The 20290-nt window shown below is 50.3% G+C and overlaps 8 protein-coding genes across 8 annotated transcripts; 5 read left to right on the plus strand and 3 right to left on the minus strand.

The window, feature by feature from the left end:
- Window positions 1-1441: 1441 nt before the first annotated feature.
- Window positions 1442-3489, minus strand: N7515_005854 (T6SS phospholipase effector Tle1-like catalytic domain-containing protein; the record flags this gene model as incomplete). The annotated part of the gene is made up of 3 exons (XM_056666598.1): window positions 1442-1932; window positions 1998-2657; window positions 2727-3489. 3 exons carry the CDS (start codon window positions 3487-3489, stop codon window positions 1442-1444), a joined length of 1914 nt encoding a protein of 637 aa, XP_056520194.1.
- Window positions 3490-4137: 648 nt separating this feature from the next.
- Window positions 4138-4789, minus strand: N7515_005855 (uncharacterized protein; the record flags this gene model as incomplete). Its single annotated transcript, XM_056666599.1, has 3 exons — window positions 4138-4535; window positions 4601-4665; window positions 4737-4789. The coding sequence occupies 3 exons, from the start codon at window positions 4787-4789 to the stop codon at window positions 4138-4140; spliced, it is 516 nt and encodes a 171-aa protein (XP_056520195.1).
- A 2574-nt stretch (window positions 4790-7363) lies between these two features.
- On the plus strand, window positions 7364-7777 carry N7515_005856 (uncharacterized protein; the record flags this gene model as incomplete). The annotated part of the gene is made up of 1 exon (XM_056666600.1): window positions 7364-7777. The coding sequence occupies one exon, from the start codon at window positions 7364-7366 to the stop codon at window positions 7775-7777; it is 414 nt and encodes a 137-aa protein (XP_056520196.1).
- Window positions 7778-7976: 199 nt separating this feature from the next.
- Window positions 7977-8712, plus strand: N7515_005857 (uncharacterized protein; the record flags this gene model as incomplete). The annotated part of the gene is made up of 2 exons (XM_056666601.1): window positions 7977-8419; window positions 8448-8712. 2 exons carry the CDS (start codon window positions 7977-7979, stop codon window positions 8710-8712), a joined length of 708 nt encoding a protein of 235 aa, XP_056520197.1.
- Window positions 8713-9863: 1151 nt separating this feature from the next.
- Window positions 9864-11313, minus strand: N7515_005858 (uncharacterized protein; the record flags this gene model as incomplete). Its single annotated transcript, XM_056666602.1, has 4 exons — window positions 9864-10105; window positions 10376-10656; window positions 10846-11229; window positions 11285-11313. The coding sequence occupies 4 exons, from the start codon at window positions 11311-11313 to the stop codon at window positions 9864-9866; spliced, it is 936 nt and encodes a 311-aa protein (XP_056520198.1).
- Window positions 11314-12542: 1229 nt separating this feature from the next.
- N7515_005859 (uncharacterized protein) lies at window positions 12543-14171 on the plus strand (the record flags this gene model as incomplete). The annotated part of the gene is made up of 1 exon (XM_056666603.1): window positions 12543-14171. One exon carries the CDS (start codon window positions 12543-12545, stop codon window positions 14169-14171), a length of 1629 nt encoding a protein of 542 aa, XP_056520199.1.
- A 1197-nt stretch (window positions 14172-15368) lies between these two features.
- N7515_005860 (aminotransferase-like domain-containing protein) lies at window positions 15369-17454 on the plus strand (the record flags this gene model as incomplete). The annotated part of the gene is made up of 8 exons (XM_056666604.1): window positions 15369-15539; window positions 15624-15660; window positions 15748-15779; window positions 15839-15881; window positions 15936-16103; window positions 16161-16237; window positions 16292-17119; window positions 17197-17454. 8 exons carry the CDS (start codon window positions 15369-15371, stop codon window positions 17452-17454), a joined length of 1614 nt encoding a protein of 537 aa, XP_056520200.1.
- Window positions 17455-18730: 1276 nt separating this feature from the next.
- On the plus strand, window positions 18731-19582 carry N7515_005861 (SAP domain-containing protein; the record flags this gene model as incomplete). Its single annotated transcript, XM_056666605.1, has 1 exon — window positions 18731-19582. One exon carries the CDS (start codon window positions 18731-18733, stop codon window positions 19580-19582), a length of 852 nt encoding a protein of 283 aa, XP_056520201.1.
- Window positions 19583-20290: the final 708 nt, after the last annotated feature.

Here is a 20290-nt window from a genome sequence, read left to right on the forward strand (position 1 = left end):
TCTTGGACATTCAATCTATTCTCCCAGGCCTGGTCTTTTATTAGAATAGTGTTCGCATTTATAGAGAAATCAGTGATTCACTGAAGGAGAAGAGTACTCACCTGGCGAGGATCCCCACGATCATATATCAGTTTCATAACTATCTTCTTCCCTCTTTCCCCGGCCCGTTTTGAAAGCTCATAGATGGCATTCGTCACTAAAGTCGATGCGTCCGAGTGGATCCAGAAATTGGTACCCAGAAAAACTTCATGTTTAGCGCGCACAATGCAGTTCGCCAAATGGCGACAGAGATCAGGTAATGGCGCAACAATAGTCAGTGGCAGAACCCCCGTGCCGCCCAATAATGGAGGCGATACAACCCCCGATATCGGGTTCTTTCCTAAAGCACACAAGGCATCATGATAAACCTAACTCGTGTGCACCACACATTTAGTAATCCTCATTTTATCCAAGGACTAATAGCAGTTTACTCACTTTCAGAAACAACTCACTTGTTTCCGCCGACCCAAAATTTCCACAAGCGCGAGCTTTCTCCAGCTCATCTAACGCTTCCCATTCCGATTCGTCGGCATCTGATTCTTTTTCATGACCGTGTATATGAGGCCGATGGTGACTCTCAAAGAGCCTGTGAAAGACCTTCTGCGGACATTGAGACGGATCACGCGCTAGCTCCGAGGTCATTGTCGGACTCTGGCACATCTTGTAAACCTTGCGTGAGACCATAGTGCATCTATTTTGATTCGGACTCGGCGGTTGTCGAACGATCAAGATAATTCCTACGACGAGAAAAGTACAGGCAGCGGCGAGTAACTTAGCAGCCTCGACAATATTCATCATCGACCCGGTCAGGTTCCACGTGTGAAAGATCCCATCCATGGCTAAGATGATGACGTAGGCTTGGCCCTCGGCAGTCTTGAGGGTTCTTCGAAATGAAAGCAACTGGGGGCTTGAGTGGAGAGATTCGGTGGAAATGGTGTCAGATAATTGTGGTGCCTAAGTTAGCTTGTGTTGCTTTTAATCTCTTACTCTTGTGTTTCCCCCAGGGTGGAGCCACTTCAGCCCTATGACGTCGGATGGCGCCCCACAACTGTCTAAATTAAGAAAAGGTACCAAACCACGGAAGACGTCACACGTTATATCTTCAAGTCTATGTGCTAGGGCAAGATAAGTAAGCATGGAGAACATTGAAAGGCTTGCCTGAGATAGTATATGTGGGTTAATCGGTGATTCCGCTGAGAGAAATAGTCTCGACAGATCAACCTAATTCACAGTCCATATGACCAAAGGATTAGTTAGGTATTAGGTAGTATACTAATACTATGCATGTACAGGCTAATCTCCGGCTAATTATATACCAAAAGCTTCCATCATTTCCCCATAGGTGCCCGTGTCGTTCCACCCCTCATAACCAAAGCCAGAGACCATAGACCAAAGCCAACCATCATTGAGTCGCCGTCTCTGGATATGGAACCTCCGAGCTGATCAATTGGGGCCCTTTGGTCTCAAACGCTGTAGATTTGAAACGAAGTGGACGAGGGTTCTCGGCTCCAGCCTCAGCGGGATTGGGCACTTCAATCCCAAGATCAATATCTGGAACCCCCCAAACTGATCGACGGGGAGTCTTAATCCCAGTCCCCAGGTACAAATCCAACTCATCGACATAATCATAAGCAGCCTTACCGGTGATAGCCAGCCTTTCATAAGACTCCAGTCCTCCCAAGCGCCACTCAGGTAAGGGCCTGCGCGAACCACCCACATCATATACAAAACCTGGACAACCCTTCTCATCAACCGACTTCCGTCGTTCGAATTTGACGCCGTGTCCAATCGGTGTGTACTCTTTGATCTTCTTTTGTCTGAACCCAACTACTGGATGGATAAACTCAAATGTTTCTCCCAGTTGCTTTCCGTTCTGATCGAAGGAATCGTAGCCTCCCGGTGTGCGCTTCCTCGAGCCGTTCAGATAGTAAAGGGGGTGAAACTGTCTTTCAGCGGACCTGTTCCCCAACCGTAGCAGCGGCGCTTTTCGCTCTTCTCGGCTGCAGCTGTAGAAGTATATCCGAAGGCCGAGATTATTGCTGTGACCTTGCTCTGGATCCATGTGCCCCAGGACTCATCCGCGGGTGTATTGTCGACAAGAGTCGAAATATAATACTCTCTCCGCTGTCTTTCTTCGGCAAGATATTGCTCGTTGAGCGACAGGTACGGCTTGATCTGGTCCAGCATCCAGGAGAAAGTGATATTAGACATCTCTTCCATGTCACCTTTGTTTTTCAAGGTATCGTTTGCACCTCCGCCGATGTTAATGTGATATCCTGGAAACCACACCTGTCTCAGCGTTTGGGGATGACGCTGGTGCTTGTAGCCATCTTCCAATTTCATGAGCTTTCGTATTTCGTGGTTCATCGCTCTGGCAGTCTCGTTGAGGCGGCGGGCTGCGCTGTTGACATCCTCGTCACTGGCCTTGCCGCTATCTTTGAGGGAAATTGCGTCTTCCAGGAGATCGTCCCATTCTTGCGCCATCTCTGTGACTCTTTTGTTCTGCGCTTCTATCTGCTCTGAAGGCACATGCTCAAATTTGTGGAGATACCACAGAGTGGGTGAGAAGGCGTTACGATGTTCGTCGAGCGCCAGAGCTTGGAATGCATGTTTGACATCTAGAGCCCGTCGGTTAGTACTGCGCATACATAGAGGTAACAAGGAAAGAAACACATTGGTAGACCTACTGGGCGACAGTCCAACATTGTCCCGCCCAGTTCTATCTGACCACCACAAATCCCGGAACGGCAGCTTCACTCCAAGCACTTCGGGCAATCCAATAGCACCAACAGTATCATAAACCCCGACAACTTCCACATCCCGCGACCCCTCCTGAGCCCAATCACCATGACCACGCTTCTCAAATACAAACCCCTCACCTCCAGCGCCCTGATGCTCATCAGCCTTCCCATCCATCCACTCGAACCAAAGGTCACTGCAATAGAACCGTTCACCGGGCGGACTCTTCTTATAAACCTCCCAGAGATCCGGAAACCGATTCAGATCCTGTTTCCGACAGATCCCAATATCCAAAATAAGACCAGCAAAGGCACGCGCCGTAAACGCGCCCCTCGAGAACCCGAAACACATAATTTGATCACCCGGGTTGTAGTTCAAGACGCAGAAGTTATACGCCTCAACGACATTCCCTTCTAGGCCCAGGCCAATGGCGCCTTCGATCTTCTGACCCAGCGCACCTGAAGTCGTGCCAATACCGGAATCATACCAGACCACTTGCTGCCATTGATTACCTTGTCCGTCGGTTCCGACGCTGTTCAGGGCGCGACAGAGACGCGTCACGTTCGAGGGGATGTTCTTCTTGCCTGAGACGGCGGATTGCCAGGTGCCGTCGCAGCAGATGATGATGCGTTTGCGGATTGGGGGGAGTTTGGAATCTTTTCTCTGTTGCACGATGTATGGTAGATCGTGGTTTTCGGAGCATAGAGACATTTTTTTGGAATGTGTAGGACTAGGGATATGTAGGTTCTGTCGGGGGAATTTGGGGGTTGGGGCCGAGTATGCGTATGTATCAGGTAGGTGCGACTGACTCTCTTTATAGAGTTGGACCTTCCAGACTTCTATCAGCGCTTAGTACAGTAGTTGTTGCAGAGTATGCCTCGCTTTGACTGATCGGTTCTGCCAAGGCGCATGCATTCAGCTGTAACGACTAGTGCCGCTGAGATACGAACCCCGGCGCCACATATGGCAGTCTAAGCCGCTTTCGAGTCATTCAGGCGCCCCGACGTTCGTTTTTCTCCTCAGCTGCTGCATGAATTTAGCCGCTCCATTACTCAATCTGCCTTGGCCTATTATCACGCTGGGAGTTTCGGCTGCGTGTCCTCAGGTACCTCAGCCTCGCATGGTCAGCCCCTACATCTTCACCTGGGCACTCCAACCGTGCTGAGATCAGCGACAGAAAGCCAGGAAGGAGCCAGTTTGGCCAGGCCGAGAGTCGAGACGAAATCATGGAGATATGGGCTGAACTGTAGAGGTTTGTGTGTATTTCCAACATTGGAAAATCCGGGGTAAGGGTAAATCTAAACTTCAAGTCGATCAGGAATCCTTACAACATTTTCACAGTCAAAGAAGTTCTATAATCTATTTCTGACGTTCTGAGAATGTTTGTACAAAGGTCTTCTGTATGGTAACCTGATTGCGCGAGTGTCCCGGGCCAAGCTCAGGGTTCAAAGCTTCCTGGCTGCTGGTCCTGCTGAGCTCCATTGCCCGTGGCCCCGCTGCCGTGACGACGGTGCTATTGTAGTCATCGAGCTCAATGTCAGGACGCCAATACTTCGTGGTCTGTGATTCGTCCACGACCTCACTCCGGCTGTAGAACGCATATCTCTTTGAAGTTTGCCCAGCGCGTGAGCTTTTGTTGTATTCTGTGGCTTCGTCTAGCAGCCAGCGGAAGAGAGGACGAAGGGTGATAAGGCTACCGGCTGTGATTGCGACACCGATCTCGATTTCAGACCAAATGGCGATCTGGTAGGTGGAATCTGACGATGTGAGCACGGAACTTGGTCATGCCAGAAAGAGGTAGGGGGGTTGGTGGCCAACATACAGAGGAAATTTTCATCAGCGTAGTAACGTAGATAGGGTATTCTACAGATGACTGCCACACTCGCGCTGGGAAGATGTTAGCAGCGGTTCGTAGGTTTGCGCGCATGGTCAGATGGGACAGGCAGAGACCAACGTACATTGCGCCCAGACCAAGGATTCCTCCTACTGCGATCTTTGTCCGACGGTTCATTTGCAGTTTTCAGATCGGAAAAATGGGTAATATGCCAAGCGACAGATCGCACACGATAGTCACGGAACTGTAGAAATATCCAACGTTCAAAATCGTCGATATGGGGATACAAGTTCCCTCGCTGGTTGGAAGCACCCGTTCCCAGAAATATGAAATGGGGTTGCAGGCGAAAAGCAGAACGAACCAGAACATAAGCCCAATGGCAATGGCGAGCCCAATTATGCACCATAGAATTATTCGATGGGAACGTTCGACGGCCAATCGAAGCAGCGCCAGGGCAATTGATATTTTAGCAATTGCCGAGGACCATGTATAGGTCATTTGGCCAAGCCACCACCACTATGAGGGGATAGTTAGCCAGCCGTTTGGACATGGGACGCTTCCGAATTGGACATCCATACCAGTAGGGCCCTCTCATAGACCTTTAGGTCCTTAAAATCTTCTTTCGCATGCCCAACTCCACTCAATGCTCCACATATGCACATAACGCTCAATCCTACGAAGAACGCCTAATCGAAGATTAGGAGACATATCACGGCCTGTTTCAATGTACCGACATACCCAAGCAGCAACCATCAAGGAATCATCCCAGCCAAAGGCCCGTAGGATAGTCACCCGCACAAAACTCCTCATCGCGACTGTCACAGTGGAGATGGACACCATCACAATTGACACAATGAAGATACCTAGACTTCGCCCCTCCAGGGGCATTGAGGCTGCCATGATGAACAACAAAGGCGCTTGTTTATTATTGTCGAATCTGCATGTTCTCTGTCTTGTTCACTCGAATCCACTTGTAGATTTAGAGGAGGGTTGATAAGGAGATCGTCAATATATGATAAAGAGTACTTATATAGTGGGGAAACAAAAAAAAGGAACGGAAAAGGAAAACTATGAGGGGGTGATGGGGGGAGGCTGCCACATGGCATGGTAAGGTCAATATATCAGGAACCCTTGGGAATGTTGCCGGTACGGTCCGAGGCCCAGACCCGAAGAGTCGGGCGAGTGTTCGTTGAATGTTGAAAGTCAACTATTAAACGTTCGAACCAATAGGCCTTAGCTCGACCCTCGGAAAAGATCTCTACATAACCTAGCTCTTTTTAAGTCTCACGGCCGTGCATCTAATGTCAGGGACCAGAACAATGGTGGATTGTTTCTGTTCCCCGCTATGTGTCTGTGAAAGTCGACGGGTCCAATCAGGAGCAAAGTGGCTTTCCTCCAGTGCCCTGACTTACCGAAATGAAGATCTTAAGCCGAGATTCACATGGATTGGGCCAATCTAGAGCCGCTTTCGGATTATCTTTATCTTGGCAGTAGAGATGTTAACTAGTGCATTGGCACATGGGTGAATACTACTATTTGAACGCCCAGACCGCTAACCGGTTTCAACAATCCTTTTGAAACCTTCTATTGTGGCGAGTCCATGTGTTTATGTTTGGCCCTCTAAATAAACACCATTTGTGCATGGAGGGCCGAAAATGGGCCTCCGACAAGCCCTTCACACACTCACCAGCCTGGACACGATCACGCACTTCACCCCCTGGGCCCTAGGTAATGGTCATTTTAGTTATTACACTGTAGTATGTGTACCAACCCTAAAAATTGATACCTTTTGCCATAGAATTAAACACCAGATCAAACGCGGCACGTGTTGCAGTGGGATTATTGGGGCAATTCGTAATATAGCACTTGCCAGTTGGCGGAGCGCTTGCCAGTTGGCTGGAGACTTGCCAGTTGGCGGAAAGCTCGCCAAACGCGTCTGGAATCAGGCACCCATGCTGGGTATTGGAGAGTGTACGTGCTCACTAGCGTAAATCGCAGGACAGCCACAAGTAAAAGAATCATCCGCACCCACACACGAGTATCAAAACAATCTTTTCATCTTTTTGCCATGATCGATCCCCACAACAGATTTTCTCAGAGGGCCAGGGCTATTTCGGCCCAAGGGAAACCCCCGCAACTGAAACCCACTGCAACGTCTGGGATTGGGATCAGCTGCGATTGATCAAAGTCAAAGGAACTGCCAAGCTTTTTCCACCTGGGGAAGATTTTGAAACCTCAGTTCTTGCGCAATTCGCCGACTATCTTTCACCAGAGGTTCGTGCAATCATAGTCGACGATGACGGGCTTCTCACTGGAGTCTCAACAGACCCGGAAGATGATGATACATTCTTTATTGGATATGTCCCCTTATCACTCTGTCAATCACTCTCGGATTGTTCTACCATTTATTCCTCTCAAATTCAAGAGCTCGACCGGCTTGGACCAGGTGTCGATCTCTCATCGTATGAGGGTCAGAGGGTCGCATTCAAATTCAACCCTTTAGGCATGCCTCGAAGACTACAGATGTCCTGGAAGGCATGAACCTGCTCAGCAAGCTGCCACCACATCCTAATCTAATACCGTTTGACCGCATTGTTCTGGAGGACGTGGAGTCTCGAGTGATCGGATTCACAACAAAGTACATCCCAGGAGGAACGCTAGCCGATGATCTAAAAAGGCCTTTCCGGTTTGAATGACTACAACAGCTTACTCAACTGGTGGATTTTCTGAACCTAGAATTAGGGATCATCCATGCATCAAGACATTGCACCACGGAATTTGCTTATCGACCCTGACACATACAAGATTATTCTCTTCGATTTTGATTGGGCCGCCAATGGGAAGGAAGGTCTAATGGATGGTCGAGACGATGTGTCCGGTGTTATCTTCACACTATACAAGATCATCACGAACGATACAAACCCTACAAGCATTCCTCACTGGGAGCGAAATACTGACATGGTACAGAATATTGAATGGACTTGTTGCCGCGAACTAGACTCTGACGTCTCAAAGTTCCGCGAGTTTCTGCATGAATGGGTAGCAGCGAGGACCGATACAGCGGCAGGACAATGTTCCAACGCGCCCAAGCGGCTTACATGGCCGGATCTCCCAACCCCTGTGCCCTTTGAGATGGGTTTGACACAGGAAGGAGAAAATGTCTAGCAAACGGGTCTGCGTACGAGACGCATTGCACTAGAGAAGGGGCAATACTGCTTTCGATGGGAAAGGCCACCACAAAGCAGGTTAATGAAGAAAGCCCAGAATAGCATGTAGTCGCTGACGACGGAAATATTGCTCTGTTAGCTCGAATCTGGAACAATCATTGGTCTGGGAGCAGGAGTACAGAATGAAGCACATTATCATGCCCACAAGCTTGCTATTCAATAGAGTCGTTATCCTGGTCAACGCCTACTCTTTACCTTCTTACCAACGGAGACGTTGGCCTTCAGGCAATAGCAAGAAGTCAAAGCGCTGCCCACGTGGAGGAGAAGGACACGAGTGGAGGTTCTGTAGTGAAGTCAACTGGACCCTCAGATCCCCAAATTTCAGAGCAACTGCTTCAAAGAGGAATGTCACTGAAGAGAACCTGAAGAAAGCCTCTCCTCAAGTTCAAGAAGAAGTTGCGGCACTAATGAAGACAGATCCAGAAGCGTGCGACAAGACCACTCATTTAGCGCTCAAGGCGCCACCTGGGGATGACCCACCAACGGAGTCGTTGGCTTTCTTGACGGCCACGATATCCCCTGAGGTCTACCACCTGGCGGTTGACACATTCGCTCCACGCCAACTGGATCATCGATTCAGGTGCAAACATCCATATTTGCAATAACAGAGACCGTTTCGTGACTCTGAGCCAGAGCGTGACTGAGATTAAGATGGGGAACGGCACAACGAAGGTAGAGGGACACGGAACAGCACGCGTTGTCGTAAGGGACCCAACGAGCGGCGTCGCTCAGTGGGCTACCCTCAAGGACGTGTGGTACGCGCCCACTTTTGCAACTAACATTATCTCCGCTTCGGAGATCAAGAAGGATGGTTTCTTTTTTACCAGCGAGCTGCCTGGTATCGTCAGGGGATGTTCAGATCACTCGGATTAAGGAGACCATAACGGAGTAGCTGGATAATGAAGTGGAGTGGTAGGGCAAGGCAAGTTTGCGCTACCACTCCACTCCATTATCCAGCTACTTCGTTATGGAGCAACCATCTGTTGATCGTCCTAAGCTAGGAAGAGGTCGACCTCCAAAATACACCACTGATGAACAGCGAAAAGCGGCAAGGGCAACGGAGATAATGTTTGTTGCAAAATTGGGCGCGTACCACACGTCCGTGAGGGTAGCCACGACAACTCGCGCCGATCCGCGTCCCTCTGGTACCGTTCCCAATTGTTATCTCAGTAACGCTTTTGCTGAGATTGGTAAAACGGTCTCTTTTATTGAAGATATGAACATTCGCGCCTGAATCGATGATCCAGTTAGCGTGCAATGAATGCGTGACCGCAACACACGACTTGAAGTACTGTTATGAAATAAATTGGACACTCTAGGTTCCATCACGTGTGCATTTCTGCTGTAGGATGCGTGATGAAATCTAAGGGAGAAGAGGAACCAATCCAAATGAATGAATATGAGGTTGATTGAGGACCAGAAGGTGGTAGAAGGTGATCCATCGGGAACGAGATGTGTGTGTGTCTCGCTTATCGCTTAGCGAGCGGGAAAATCTCGGCATCCGCTCGTATCTGAACTATTCTCGACACCTTCCCAAAGCAACCGATCATCCAACCGCTGAGTTCGAGGTCGATGAGATGAAGTTGCGAACCAGTCTTGAAAAATAGATGCGTTTTGCCAAAATCGCCATAGAATTAAATACCAGATCAGACGCACGTGTCTCAGTGAGTCAGTGGGCAATTCGTAGGGATGTAGCCTTGCCAGTTGGCGGAAACCCGGGTTTTGCCAGTTAGCTGAAAGTTCGCCAGTTGGCGGGAAGTTTTGCTAGACGAATCTGGAACTCGGCACCCATCGATACTGACAACTGGACAGAATGTTCTTTGGGATATTTGATGTAGAAAGATATTGCACGCCTTCCTTGCCGCTGAGAACTTCTATATGTTTTGAAGACAAGCCATGTTATCCATGTGGAAAATCAAAATCCGAATGATTCTTCTTTCTCTGTAGATTCTATATGTTATAAAAATAGAGGAAATCGGGCTAGACTTCGCTGATAACCATAAATCGCCAAAATAACAATAAACTTAGGGGTTCTCACTCGTCGGGGGAACAACGGGAGGGCCCTCAAACCAGATTTTGTGCTGAGGACGTGGTGCCCGGGTCTTCTGGCGTTTTCGAGAAATTGGCCGGGGCTTGCTCTTGAACAGTTCGGGGGTGGCACCTTGAAGTTCAGGGAAAGAGGTCACCTCATCCCAAAAGTCAGTAACCTCGGTCCAGAAACCTTTCGCCTCCTGGTGATTGCCCCTGTCAACACTATCCCAGTAGACTTTGATCCGGACACAGAGTTTCGAGCTCCATCAGATATCGAACCTTGGTCTGACATAATTAGTCTGTAAGCACTGTATCGGCATCCTAGGTAGGCTTACCTGCATATACCCTAGGGTTCTACACTTCCAGTTTTTGCACCAATCTTGGATGTCTCTTCTGGCCTTTGACCACTCGTGCGAGGTCTCACTTTTGTCGGGGTATGTTTCCCGGATAATGCGGCTCATTGACCTGGTGTGTAAACAACACAAATACTCCCAAGTGACTTTACGCTTGAATTCCTCTTGCGCCGGTACTTCTGTCTGTTCGTACGCCGCAGCTTCGGGATGTGCCACAAATGGGAGACGTCGGGTTGGAGCTGGTGCCTCAGTGACGCCGAGGGCTTGTTCATTTTGATTTGGGGGCATAGCCCGAAGTGTGCTAATATTATCTGATTGTGACACTGATAGAGTATCAGGCTGGTGAGGAGTTGAAATAAGACTTGGCAGTGTTGTCGTAATGGTAGTCTGAAGTGCAGGATCTACCACAGGGAGTGGCTCGGCGCTGCTCATACTAGGATTGTTTGTAGAGGTGCACTTGCGTTTCGCGTGAGAACGGGAGATCGGAACCCACGGTCAGGAGGCTGTGCCTATCACATAATTCACATAATGTTAGCTCCCTCGGTGATATCAATTCCCCCCCCCCAAACTCTCCATGCGATGGCATCAACGGTGCACTTCCACGCTAGGTTGCGATGCCTACTCAGGTTGTGCTCTCCCGTCGGGACGTCGATTTTCAGTGCCAAATGCTCCAACCGGAAGCTCTTTTAGTGGTGGTGGTGGTGGTGCCTGACGAACGAAGGATGGGCCACGGGTGATTCCTACAACCTCGAGATCCACCGCCATAGTCCACATTGCCCATGTCTCCCATGTCATATTCAGAAGGATGAAGATGGATTTGTCCGTTTCGTAAGCGTCTGTCACCTCCACTTTCATCTTATCGGGAAGATCCTCAATTGCCTTCTTGAACTCTTCAAACTCATGGCTGTGGCCATGTAATGTGAGTCTCACAAGAACGTGCTTGGCCTGTGTTCTTGAGATGGGGCGTGGGATTCGTGGGGGGGGAACATGTACTCTGCGATTTGGCCTGCATATGCGCGTCAGTGCATAATTTATTCCTGTCAAAAGCTCATAAGACTCACCTAGTACGTGCCGGGGAATTGTCTTGCATGGAAAACTCAGTGATCAGCTTCCTTAGGTTCGGCCCGTGTATCCACGGAACCTTGACCTCACTGCTGTCTTGAAGTCGGTCTATTGCCCCAGACCTCTGACGAACTTGACACGGTGCAACGCGTGGCTGACAGTGCGGCGATCGGGAATGTCGATAATCGAGGTTAGGGGGAGGTTTGAGTAAGAGGCCAGACGCGCTATGCGTAACTGATGTTACAAGCCAGAAGGAAAAAGTGACAAAAGAGATGACTTGATCCTGTGGTGGGATGGAGAAGGGAAGAGGAAGAAGAGCTGCGTTACGCGTAGAAGAACTCCTCTTTATGTTCTTCTGCCATGCTTGCTCCTTCCATTAGCTGTCGTTTGCTCCTTCCCTTAGATATCGTTTGCTCATCACATGATCGTCACGACTGAGACTGCCATGATTGGCTATATAGAGTGATTGTTGATAAAGTGGGAGCTTGAAACCTGATAGCGAAGTATTGACTATTGATCGGGAGCTTGTTGAAAATAGGAAAACTAGCTGTATCAGAGCGAGGTGCACGGTGAGTCAATTACTGGAGCCTAGTGTGAAGAAGTTCTGTTATTGACTGGGCTCCAAGCAGTTGGGGAATGGGGATGCTTGAACCCCCACTACCCCACGTCTCCTCATCGGAGTTATGGCCGAGCCGAGACTCCAATCCCGACTCCCGAGCTTCCCCGTACCGCCGTGTTGTCAGCAATGTACTTCCCCGGGCCCCTCCTTTATTACCCAGCTTTCTCCTTGTTTTTGTTGGCTCTTTTAGATATTTCCAGTTAGGTACAGTCTGCTACTAGACGCGCTATATCGTCAAATATGTACGAATATCTTCTCATGCAGCCATTGGAACGTCATTGCTCATAGAGGACTAGGGTCTATACAGCATCTTTTGCTTTCTTTGAAGCTCTCTGGGAGGTATGTACCCGGCTGTTCCTATCCTTCCAGCCTACACTATACAGCAGTCCAAGGTCTAATTCTAACATTCACAACCCCAGGGCGGCGTTACCCATGTCTTTGTCAATCTGGGCTCCGACCACCCCTCCATCCTCGAGGCAATGGTGAAAGGCCAAAAAGAGAAGAGAGATCAATTCCCTACAATCATCACCTGCCCCAATGAGGTACGTCAGGAATAGTATCATGCGACCGACCGTGCAGCACTTCGGCCAGCGTCGGTAGGACATCGATGTGCAACAACCGCTTACAAGAAAACATAGATGGTGGCACTCTCCATGGCTGACGGCTATGCCCGACTGACTGGCAAGCCGCAAGCAGTTATCGTCCATGTCGATGTCGGCACACAAGGCCTGGGAGCAGCCGTCCACAATGCCTCGTGCGGGCGCGCCCCGGTGTTGATCTTTGCCGGTCTATCGCCCTACACGATCGAGGGTGAGATGCGAGGCTCTCGTACAGAGTATATCCACTGGATCCAAGATGTGCCGGATCAAAAGCAGATCGTCTCCCAGTATTGCCGGTACACGGGGGAGATCAAGTCGGGCAAGAACGTTAAGCAGATCGTCAATAGGGCTTTGCAGTTCGCGACTAGTGACCCACAGGGACCTGTGTATCTGGTTGGGGCACGAGAGGTCATGGAAGAGGATATCGAGCCGTATCAGCTCAACCAGGCTGTTTGGGGTCCGGTGTCTCCGGCTGCTCTGCCAACATCTGGCGTTGAATTGATTACGTCTGAGCTTGCGGCTGCGAAGAGGCCATTGGTTATTGCCGGGTATTCCGGTAGGAAGGCCCAGGCTGTGACTGAGCTGGTTAACCTGGCGAATAACTTTAAGGGAGTCCGAGTGCTGGATACCGGTGGTAGTGATATGTGCTTCCCGGCTGACCACCCGGCATGGCTTGGATTAAGGTATCCAGGCCATGAGTTGATTAGCACGGCCGATTTGATCCTTGTGATTGACTGTGATGTTCCTTGGGTGCCAACGCAGTTCAAGCCTTCCGCATCGGCCAACATTATTCACATTGATGTCGATCCATTGAAGCAACAGATTCCAGTCTTCTACATTAACTCAATGGCTACGTTCCGCGCCGACTCTTCCATCGCACTGAAGCAGATCAATGATTATGTTGCTTCGCAGGCATCTCTGCAGCAATTTACTGGTTCTAAGGAGAACATCGCCATGGGAGAACGTCGAAATGAAGATTATGCGAAACGCCGGCAGGAAATCTCCGATCTTGCTGTGGCCCCGAAGGGCGGCGACAGCGCCCCGCTGAATATCAATTATCTCATGGCGCAGGTCCGCCAAGGTGTCCCGATTGATACGATCTGGGCGATCGAAGCCGTGACGTTGAGCCACTTTGTCGCCGATCAAGTTTCAGCCACGCTACCACAATCATGGATCAACTGCGGAGGTGGCGGTCTTGGGTGGTCTGGCGGCGGTGCACTTGGCATCAAGCTTGCGAGCGACGTGCAGCACGGTGGACCTGGGAAGGGCAAGTTCGTGTGCCAGGTCGTTGGCGATGGAACATTTTTGTTCTCGGTGCCTGGGTCTGTATATTGGATTGCCCGTCGCTACGGAATTCCCGTTTTGACTATCGTCTTGAACAACAAGGGCTGGAATGCCCCTCGGCGAAGCATGTTGCTTGTTCATCCCGAAGGTGATGGATCCCGTGCTACGAACGAGGATCTCAATATCTCCTTTGCGCCCACACCTGACTATGCTGGTATTGCCAAGGCTGCGGCGGGTGGTGAGTTGTGGGCCGGGCGGGCCTCGAGTGTCTCCGAGCTTGCACAGAAGCTCCCGGAGGCTATCCAGAGTGTTCTGAGTGGAAAGGCGGCGGTGTTGGAAGCGCAGCTCGATGGGACTACAGGTAAATATGTGGGGAGTTCGTGACCACCCTTCATGGGATATGAATACCACTGTGCAGTAGGATTCTGATGACTGTCTGGGTGCAAATGAGACAGGTATTATCTCTTTGCTAGATCTTGATATAGAGCTGGATACAGGAGACTAAAATTGTCATCTAATGCACGGGACGGTGACGGGATACTTTACCAATCTAACTCTAACTACAATGGTGCAGTAACTATGAGAAGAAAACTGGGAGAGAAGTATCTTCAGTTTCACTGGTACTGAGAAGGACGAGGGGAGGGGAAGAAGGGGATGAGCGTGTATAAGTAACTACAATGGATTTAGGTGTTGTCAGGCGGGGGGATAGACCCCTCGACATAAACTGCTAGCAAGGAGCCGTCCAACATCTACCTATCTCATTACGCGCTTTATTTATTCTCCTTATATTGTTTAAAGACAAGCCTCTTTTAACAAATGGGCCAGCGTAGCTCAATGGTAGAGCGTCAGGCTTTTAACCTGAATGTTGCGGGTTCGACCCCCGCCGTTGGCTGATCATTTATTTTTCCTTCTTGTTTCTGAATTTTTTGTTCCTTTTTTGCTCTATCTAATCGCAATGAGACATGGTCTATCTTGATAGATGTAATTCTTCTTATTTATCTAGAACTTAGCACTATGTCATGCACGTTGCACCGTGAAGGAAACACTTTACGCTGTGAAAATGCACATTTCAAGGTTGGAAGTATATTTGATGCCCACCTGCAGGCAGCACCTTCCCAACATCATTTACAGCAATTACAACCCTTGTCACGTTCGAAGGCAGACAGACCTCGAAACAATAAACATCGAAATGCGGGCACGTCTAAATCGTCTTCTTGCCGATCTACTCCTCATGTACATCGAGACTATCTCAGTCTCCTTAAGCTATTTCATGGTGGATGTTGTTCGGGGTAATGACTCACGTGCTTCGGAGAAAGCTCACAGCAGGGCGGAGAGATCATTTCCGCTCCGCTTTCGCCGAGTCTTCGCCTTTCCGTGACACCTTCGATTGCTGCAATTATTTTTCTTTTGATTTCAAATCCACTACCATTGTCAATATAAGTAGCACTCTGCTTTAGCGAACTGACAACTGCAGCCCAGTGTACCGGACATTGGACAACACCTTCTTATCTCCCCGCACACGTGCCCCTCCAACTCCGATACCGCACTCCGAAAAATCCCACCACCACCAATACACTCGAAATGACTGCGCCCGTTCCCGTGGACGTCGACCTCGTGGGCGTCACTGACACCTCATCTGTCCCTGTTCCCGATCCGTTGACTGTCAATGGCGTGCCGGCATGGAGGAAGAAGCTAGCCCATATGCCCACCGGCGTGGCTGCGGCGTCTAGCAGTGACATGTTTAAGACCCCGGTAGGATATCTTTGGATTGCGAGCACTGGTGGAACAATTGCCTGTAGAATAAGCAAAGCTGATTTTTGCCTGGCGCACTGTTAGATCTGCTATACCAAGCCCAAGGCCAAGAGATTCGAGCGTAAGTTTATCCTGACACTTGGCGGCTCTATACCAAGCCGTTGCCAAATGACCTCACCTACATTCACTGACACTTGGAATCTTTCAGACCATCTCTCACTTGAAGCCAAGTCTCGCACGGTTCGCTCCCAATAGCGCAATGTGAAGTCCAAAGTCGCTAACGCGATCCCACACTATAGTCGTCTACTCTGAAGGGTGCTGCACGGTACTTGAGCAACCCAGGTAACCTTCTAGACACCCAACTTGACTCATGGATCGACTAACCGTGACGAAAAGACCTTATCTCCCTCGGTGGTGGACTACCCTCCTCCGAATACTTCCCAATTGAGTCCATGGATATTAAGGTCCCCACTCCCCCGGGCTTCTCCCCGGAGGCTACTCGGGAGTCAGGGACGGTTCTTCATGCTGGAAAGCATGACATAAGAGAAGGAGCCAGTCTCTATGGTAGGATCCTGTTGTCTTTCCGCATCGGCAGTGGCCATGACTGATTCAATTTCTCAGACCTGGAGATTGCTCTTAACTACGGACAGGCTACTGGAGCTGCACCATTGCTTCGCTTTGTCACTGAGCACACCGAGGTGAGCTCAGAACATCATGCCTCTCCATTCCTTACCAGGGACTGACCAAAGAAGATCATCCACAGCCCTGCCTACTCCGATTGGCACTGCACCCTGACCGCCGGCAGCACGTACGCCTGGGACAGCGCTCTCCGGATTTTCTGTGAGCGTGGAGACTACATCCTCATGGAAGAGTACACATTCGCCAGTGCCGTTGAGACTGCTACCCCCCTGGGCGTGAAGGTCGCAGGAATCCCGATGGATGAACAAGGTCTCCTCCCCGAGGCAATGGACGACATCCTTAGCAACTGGGACTCCAACGCCCGGGAGGGCGCACGTAAGCCCCACGTTCTCTACACCATCCCAACAGGCCAGAACCCGACCGGTGCCACCCAGTCAGCGGAACGCCGCCGCGCCGTATACAAGGTCGCACAGAAGCACGATCTTATCATTATCGAGGACGAGCCTTACTACTTCTTGCAGATGCAGCCGTACACCAGCGGGGACAGCACCCCCGTTCCTCCCCCATCCAACCACGAGGAATTTATCAAGTCCCTTGTCCCCTCCTTCCTCAGCATGGACGTCGATGGCCGCGTCGTTCGTCTCGAGTCTTTCTCAAAGGTTATCTCGCCCGGCACCCGTGTCGGCTGGATCGTCGCCTCCGAGCAGATTGTCGAGCGCTTCATTCGCGCCTTCGAGGTTTCCTCGCAGAACCCTAGCGGTATTTCTCAGCTCACCCTCTACAAGCTCCTCGACGAGCACTGGGGCCACTCCGGCTACCTAGATTGGCTGATCAACCTGCGCATGTCATACACTGCTCGTCGCGACTCGCTCGTTCACGCCTGTGAACAGCATCTGCCCCGCGAAATTGCCCACTGGGAAGCCCCCGCGGCTGGCATGTTCGTAAGTTTCCCAACCCCCTTCTCTGACCACAGTGTATCCAGGTCGCTTGTTATCTCGCCGAATACTAACCCGACTAGCACTGGATCGAGATTGACTGGCGCAAGCACCCCGGTTATGCCGCTGGCAAAACCCACGCCGCTATTGAAGAGGAGATCTTCTTGTCTGCCGTGGACGAGGGTGTCCTTCTCTCCCGCGGAAACTGGTTCAAGCCGGACCACAGTACGTCCCAAGAGAAGATGTTCTTCCGGGCCACCTTTGCAGCGGCTACGGCAGAGAAGATTGATGTGGCTATTTCCCGCTTCGGTCAGACTTTGCGTACCCAATTCGGATTGTGAATGGTAGAAGTGGCTGAACCATGAGTCCATGAAAGAGTGTTATAACACTTAAAAAGGGCGGTAAAGGGCATACCGATATTGATTCATGCTAAGTATAGAACAGGAGAAGAATGACGATACAATGAGATTAGAATTTACTGCATCCTAGAGACTGTATAAGACTTGACCGGAATAAGAATTTTTTAGTACTATGCTCCTCCATATAATGTCACGTATATCTTGCTAATAGCAGAAGAGAAATCAGATCAAACATCTATCGTCTACCTTGGACGTTTGCAACCCCGACTTAACCTGAGTGCCTGAGGAATCAATGTGGCGCGTCCATAAACCTGTAGTCATCGTGGCGCAGTGCATGCAGCTCCCCATATTTTCTTCCAATAGCCTTTCGTGGCACCCTGTACAGCTGTCAACCTCTGATTCAAAGACTACACAGTACTTGCACAGTAAAGTGACAGAGCCTTGATCCAAGCCAGCGGCCGCTTCAAAGCCGACGAAGCGTAAATCCCAGCTTGGCTGTCGTTGCCTCTGTACCTGTGGCGCCCTGATCCCTGCACGGAGCTCTGTAGCTGCCAATGAAGATGAGATCTCTCGTATCTCGTATTCCGCTGAATTGGGAGCCCGGAGTAACCGAGCACTTGCGCTGTGCTGTCTTCTGTTCGGGGTCTTCGAAGAACATGTGAGCTTACTCGTTAGCTAACTAGCACGTTAGCCTACCTAAGACTCTGCTGGAGCCGGTATACCGTAATCCAGCGTTCAGTCTATTCGAAAGACTGTCATTTGTCAACACTGTTGCATGTCGTGTAGTGTGACAGAACCGTATTGGTGTATGTGTGTTCCCTTGCATAAACATTCGAAGACAAGTTCGCGTCTCTTCTAGAGTGAAGCAGCTGGCAATAACATGTTATATTATACATGTATACGACTGCCTTTCTCAATCGAGAAGAGAGACCACAAGGCACACAGGATAATATTGAGAAAGACAGCATTTCATTGACGGGCTGATCAACAATGATTGTTCTGATAAAGAAGCCTTCGGTGCTTGGTGGCGAATGAGATCGACCAAATTCGATTACGTAATTGTTATAATTGCGCCTGGCCACCTGGGCACCTCCACTGGAAGATCGCGTTTCTGAGCATAACTTCCTCAGCGACCCGACTTCCATTCCTTTGTCCCATATGATACCTGGGTTGCATTGACCATCAAACCTCTCATCATTGTCACGTCTTCCTTTAATACTCCTCACCTCACCAATCACAAGCTACCACCAATCGCAAAATGGCTACCGATTACAGCAAGAAGACCAACGCCGAGTTGGTCGAGATTCTCAAAGCTCGATCCCTCCCCCACACCGGAAAGAAAGCGGATATGGTTTCGCGCCTTCAGCAAGACGATGAAAGCAAGCCCTCCGACGCTCCTGCCGCTGCCCCCAGCGCAGCCAAGACCGACGCCCCCGAGGATGTCATTGACTGGGACGACGAGCCAGCAGAGACCACGACCACTGAGCCATCAACAGAAGCTGGCGCAGCTGCAATTGCAGCTGGTGGAAAGGGCGCAGTTCCCAACCCCGTCGCCGTTCCGAACCAGGAGCTCGGCGAGAACCCCGCTGTCACCGACGATCTGAAGGTCGAGGCGACCGGCGCTCTCCCCGCAACAACCACTCAACCCGAAGCTGCAACTGAGGAGAAACCCGCCGTCAGTTACACCCGAGGACTGCCCCAGACCGACCTGGAGGCTGAGCTCGCGAAGCGCAAGGCTCGCGCGCAGAAATTCGGTATCGTTGAGGATGAGGACACAGCATTGAAAGAGGCTACGAAGCAGCTGGAGCGCGCGAAGCGGTTTGGCACTGGTGCCGAGGCTGCTGGAACGGGCCTAAGCCGCCTCGACCAGGCACTTCCTGACGAGCGTCCCCGCAAGAGACGTAATGATACCCGCAACGAGCAGGGTGGTCGTGGAGGCAAGAGACGTGATACTGGTCGCAACCGTAACAACCGTCAACGTGGTGGTGACAAGACCAATGCTGGTGTGAAGAAATCCGCTCCCGGTGCGAACAATGCTCAGAAGGCTTGGAGCGAGAAGGATCAAGCGGCTTTGGAGGCTCGCAAGAAGCGATTTGCAGCTGCAGCTTAAGTGTCTCCAATTGTATCTGCCTTATCTAGTCTTTGGCTCGGGGTTGGTTACATCCTTTGTTTCATCATGGGCGTTGTGCGTTAATATGCTATCGGACGCTGTTAGGGTCAATCATTTCATTCGATCTGTTTCTTTTACAATATGACTCTCGATGAAAAATTATTCATGTGCATGAAATCCTCGTTATCTTGTAGAGTCCGAGCGCCTTACACTTGGTACTTCTGTCGGTACATGTAGATTTGGGAGTAACTTGGAGAATATTCTCGACAGGACTCCATTTCCCATATCGAATATTGACCTATCCAAGAAATCAGACTGAATGTTAAGCTCTCCCCCGGCATCCAACAGTGGTTCCCCGGTGACTGCGTGCGAAGTCAGCTGAATAGTGCATTAGTCGCTTGTTCCTGCAGCATTGGCATTGACCAGTAGCTGGGCGAGGATGAGCCAGATCGTCACTGTGGCTGCAGGGTCGACTTCAAAAACTCATGTTTCTTATTACTTCAGAAGGGCCTGAGAGCAGCACACCATGACAGTAACCCCCAGGCCTGAGGCCTTTATTTCGTACTCCGTACTACCTGTTGCACTAGGTAACGTCGTTATCCGGACTTGTCTTCTCGCTACGATAGCCCAGTGTTCCCATTGCCTAGATTACCGCCTTCCCCACTTAGATCAATGAGTCACAACGAATGATAATCCACAGATCCTTTT

The sequence above is a fragment of the Penicillium bovifimosum genome (genome assembly GCF_028826915.1).
Source record: "Penicillium bovifimosum strain IBT 22155 chromosome Unknown utg000005l_segment0_segment0, whole genome shotgun sequence".
Classification (NCBI taxonomy): domain Eukaryota; kingdom Fungi; phylum Ascomycota; class Eurotiomycetes; order Eurotiales; family Aspergillaceae; genus Penicillium; species Penicillium bovifimosum.